The sequence below is a fragment of the Halyomorpha halys genome, unplaced genomic scaffold, assembly GCF_000696795.3.
Source record: "Halyomorpha halys isolate HHAL.00 unplaced genomic scaffold, Hhal_1.1 Scaffold726.1, whole genome shotgun sequence".
NCBI classification, from domain to species: Eukaryota; Metazoa; Arthropoda; class Insecta; order Hemiptera; family Pentatomidae; genus Halyomorpha; species Halyomorpha halys.
This window is the reverse complement of record NW_027116696.1, coordinates 98,809-103,174: the sequence shown is the minus strand read 5'-3', so window position 1 is coordinate 103,174 and position 4,366 is coordinate 98,809. Positions and strand designations below refer to the sequence as shown.

General features: G+C 32.5%; 1 protein-coding gene across 2 annotated transcripts in view; it reads right to left on the bottom strand.

The window, feature by feature from the left end:
• c11.1 (maestro heat like repeat family protein c11.1) overlaps window positions 1–3,551 on the bottom strand; it is a 62,989-nt gene extending 59,438 nt beyond the window's left edge. The window contains exons 1-2 of one of the 2 annotated variants that reach the window (XM_014428548.3): window positions 3,403–3,551; window positions 1,094–1,239 (exon numbers count right to left, since the gene is read on the bottom strand). In XM_014428548.3, coding sequence (XP_014284034.1) covers window positions 1,094–1,239; window positions 3,403–3,439 — 183 coding nt within the window. In that variant the 5' untranslated portion in view covers window positions 3,440–3,551. The remainder of the gene's footprint in view (window positions 1–1,093; window positions 1,240–3,402) is intronic. The other variant, XM_014428549.3, reaches the window with a different exon arrangement.
• Between the last annotated feature and the right edge of the window lie 815 nt (window positions 3,552–4,366).

The window sequence follows — 4,366 nt, the reverse complement described above, 5'->3', positions numbered from 1 at the left end:
TATTGATAGAGCCTTTAGTTTTTGTTGGGAAATTAAAAACTGGTTTTTGTTACAAAATAAAAAAAAAATATTGATAAAACTTATAAAACATCATAAAAACAATGTTAGTTAGTTCCTTATTGCATATGTAGGTTCAATTTCTTTCAAATTTAAACATATTTTATGGCCAAAATAATATTGTAATTAGTATATCAAGTTATGTTATTTATTGAAAAATAAAACAATACACCTTTCAAATTTTCCAGCATTCTTTATTATAGTTTTGTTAATTGAGAATATATTGATGGAAGGCAATGAAAACATCTTTAAATATTTATCTATCCAGTTGTGATAAATACATTATTACCAAATATTGAGCAGGAAAATAACTTTAAATAAATGATAGATCCTAAAAATTAAAATCAAGAATAACATAGCATATCCAACTGGAAAAATGTCATAAATACTACTTCAACAGCACTTTTTAATCACAGTATTAACTTAAAACACAAGTTTGATCTTTAAATAATAAAAAATCTTAAAACTTTGTGAAATAAAATACAAGAAATAATTAATAGTTATACACATAACTAACACCATCATTGTTTCAGGTTATTAAATATCACTCACTATAACAAGAAATTAACAAATTCTTACATAAACAATTTAAGACTCAGATGTCTTTCCATGTATAGAATGGCACTGTGATCAACTGCATTCCTGCCAGGTTGGAGGAGTAAAAAGTAGGTGGTACCCATTTTAATTTACAATATTTAAATCAAAACTCGTGATATAATTATTTATTTACGTCTGACTTTTGGTTTATTTTCCTCCTACCTTGCCATTTCTGGCATGGGTTGGGTAATACTGTAGTTTACCAACCTATTCTAGCCAGAGTGGAAAGATTGAGATTCATTCTGAGGGGTAGCCACGAAATAAATTTAAACCCTCACAGGGCAGATTCTGACTTGAGATTGCTAAGGTGAAGCCTTAACACTCTCGGCCACCACAGCTTCAGCTTATGGTTTGCGATCATTCAAGAATAGTAAAGACTATTAATTTATAACTGAAACTATTTCACTTTAAGAAACATAAAATAATACTGAACACTTACCCTGCCCTTCTTTTCTTTATAAAGACAAATCTTGAGTACAACTTCATTTGTGCGCTCCTTAGCTAATTTTTGGAGGGCTTTACAAACTGCCTCTCTCACAATATTTTCAGCATCCCCTGAGGTATCCAACAGGGTTTCTAAAACAACTTTAAGAAAGGCACAAATCTTTGTAAATATAATAATAGCTTTTTACAAGATAACTGAACACACAAACAATGAAATTACTTAATATCACTCATAATACTAAAATAAAAGTAAATATTCAATACTTTTATATCAAATTTAATCAAATAACTGACTAACTAACTACGTAGCTCTACTGCTCGAGGTGAGCCTTGCCTCTCTGCGTAACGCTCTCCTCCTCCAGTTCCTTATAACTAGATTTTACAGGTCTTTTTCCACATCTTGAACCCAACGTCTCCTTCTGGTACCATACATTTTTTCAAGCAGAATTCTTTTTTTGCCATTCTTGATTCATCCATCCGTGTTATGTGACCCAACTATTTAATTCTAGTTCATATGAAATGGACAATGTCACAAGATCCATATAGTTGTTCTTCCGGATTCTCCATACCCTCTTTCAACATAAGTTTTACAGAGAATTTTCCCCTCGGAAATTTTCAAAGCATTTATTGTGATTATGCAAAGGGTCCAAGTTTCCGCAGAATATGTTGCTACTGGTTTTACTAACGTTTTATATAACCTTATATTTTATCGTGACAACAGTAATGACCTGAAGAGTTTTATGTTTGTGTAGTAAGCCCGGTTATCTGCCACAATCCATCTATATACATCTGCTGATATTTCTTTGTTGCAATTAAGCTCCACACCAAGATAGGAGGATTTATGTTTTAAAAAAAAAACCTTCTAAACCAAGCACTTCACCTTCCACCTTCAACAGTTTGAATGAATCAATAACACATTGCTTATTCCCTGCCACTAAGCAAATATCATCAGCCTAAGCACATATTTGAGTGGATGAACGCAGTATATCCCCGTAGGAGTTTAGCTTCCCAATCACACTATTTAGTGCAAGGTCAAATAATGTAGCAGATAGTGCATATCCTTGCCTAACTCCAGCAGTGACTGGAAATCTGTGACTAAGGGGTACTATTAATATCCACTTTAGCATTATTGCCATCCATGGATATTTGTATCAAGCAAATCAGCTAATTTGGAAAGTTGAAATCTCCTAGAGCAAGTATTACGTTATTTCTATTCACACTATCAAAAGCATGGCAGTAGTCTATAAACATGTGAAGGTCAGTTTTATACTCCCAGCATTTCTCCATTACTGGTCTCATTGTAAAGATCTGATCAGTCGTTCCCTGCCCCTGCAGAACCTGCATTGGTATTCCTGTAGAATATTCTCAGCAAGCTCATTTAACCTCTGAACCAATAAGTTGGAGAATATTTTGTACACTACTCCTAACAGCAATATACTTCTGTGATTTCTGCAGAGCAATCTGTCTCCCTTTTCATATACAGGGTAGATTAAGTTATTTTCCCACTCTGAACACATGCATTCTTTATCCCATATTATTAAGGATGATTGATTATTCAGCTCCTCTCCATCATTTTAAAATAATTATTCAATCAAAATGTCATTAATTGTGTCAAAAGATTTGTTATTTTTCAATTTGTCAATAATTGAGAGTGGTTCTAAATCAGACAAGTTTTCTAGCTCTGGTGTCACATCAGGGTCCATGCTTCTTACATTCAGTAAATCATTGAAATGTTCCTCCCATCTGTTAATTAACATGTTACGTAAATTCCAGAAAGATGCTGTTTATTTATAAAGAATATTCAAAATAATATTGATCTATTGGCATATTCCTCACATAGTAACAATATCCTAAAAAATAAGCCAATAGCATAATTTTTATAAAATTCCTTTTGTTGAATTGATTATAGAATTTTACCCTATTTATGTTTTGTCATGCTTTAGTGCCAGACTGAGAAATATTTAATTCTAAAATTTAATATGCCCTCCAATGAAATTTTGATTATCTAGTTTTAATAACTCTGTTTAGTTCATAATATAAATTTTCTGTAGTAAGTCTTTCCTTAATAAGGCTTACTATGTTTACTAGGATGGTTACCGATAACAGACTAAAATACAAGTTCATCAAAAAGCTTGACTTCCAATTTGGACTAGAAAAAAAGCAGGTCATGTCTAAAAGATTCTGAAGTCATTAGACAAGTGATTGATGTTCACAAGTTAATGTGGATAGTACTCTGCCATATTATTGGATTTGCATTCCAAATGGAGATAACACACAATGAATATAAGACATCAAAGCACTTACCCATGAAATTAGCTGAAGGAGGTTTAATCTCCTCCATACTGATGTAACAGATTATACACTAAATATCAACAAACATAATATGTTATGTAATATCGTCGTGGATGAGAGGTTTCACTTTATCTGATAACAAGATACAAAAGTGTCGACACCTGTTAACCAACAGATCAACCATTAGCCCTTCAGGGTGATAATAATAGTTATTTTTTCTGCCAAAAGAAAGCACTAATTGCATAACATACTTTTTTAACATCATTATAGTCTTATAATTATCAATTAACTACTCCATTTACCAAAATATTAATAGTTATGAATGTCTTATATTATGGTGGTTCAAATCTAGTCTACATTTTGAGGTTTTGGGATTAACTATACAGGCTGAGTCAGTTGAAAGCTTGTAGGCGCAAGATCAGGGGGGAGGAGGCAAGAATATATAACATAACTCTTAGCTATGATTTTAAACAATAAAGTGGCTGATGGTCTTTGTTTTACTAGCAAAAACTCTTACATTACCAAAACTGTGATACGTAAAATTATACATGCCTGTTCTAATTCGTCATTAGAAATATTGAATATTGGTTTACATTTGTAATCATGAAATTCTGTATGTTTTATGTAATAATAATACCACAACAGTTATTTAGTCAATTGGGAAGATTACGAATGACATATTTATTCATGTGACATCCTGGTAACACTTGCACCAACAATCTTAGGCATCAAGGCGCGAAAATACAAGCGCGCGGACAATATATGTGTACATAACTTAGTATCAGTGAAAGCAAAATGTTAAAGAAGAGAAGAAGGAATAAGATCTAACACACCTGGACTGCTGTAAAATACTGGATTTATTGTGGTCAGTATATCTCTTTATATACATTCAATCAGCTGATCTACTCAGCCAGCTGACATCGAAGTAACAGGTGACTGTAACTCCCCCCCCCCCCCGCCAGTTTACGAACAATCC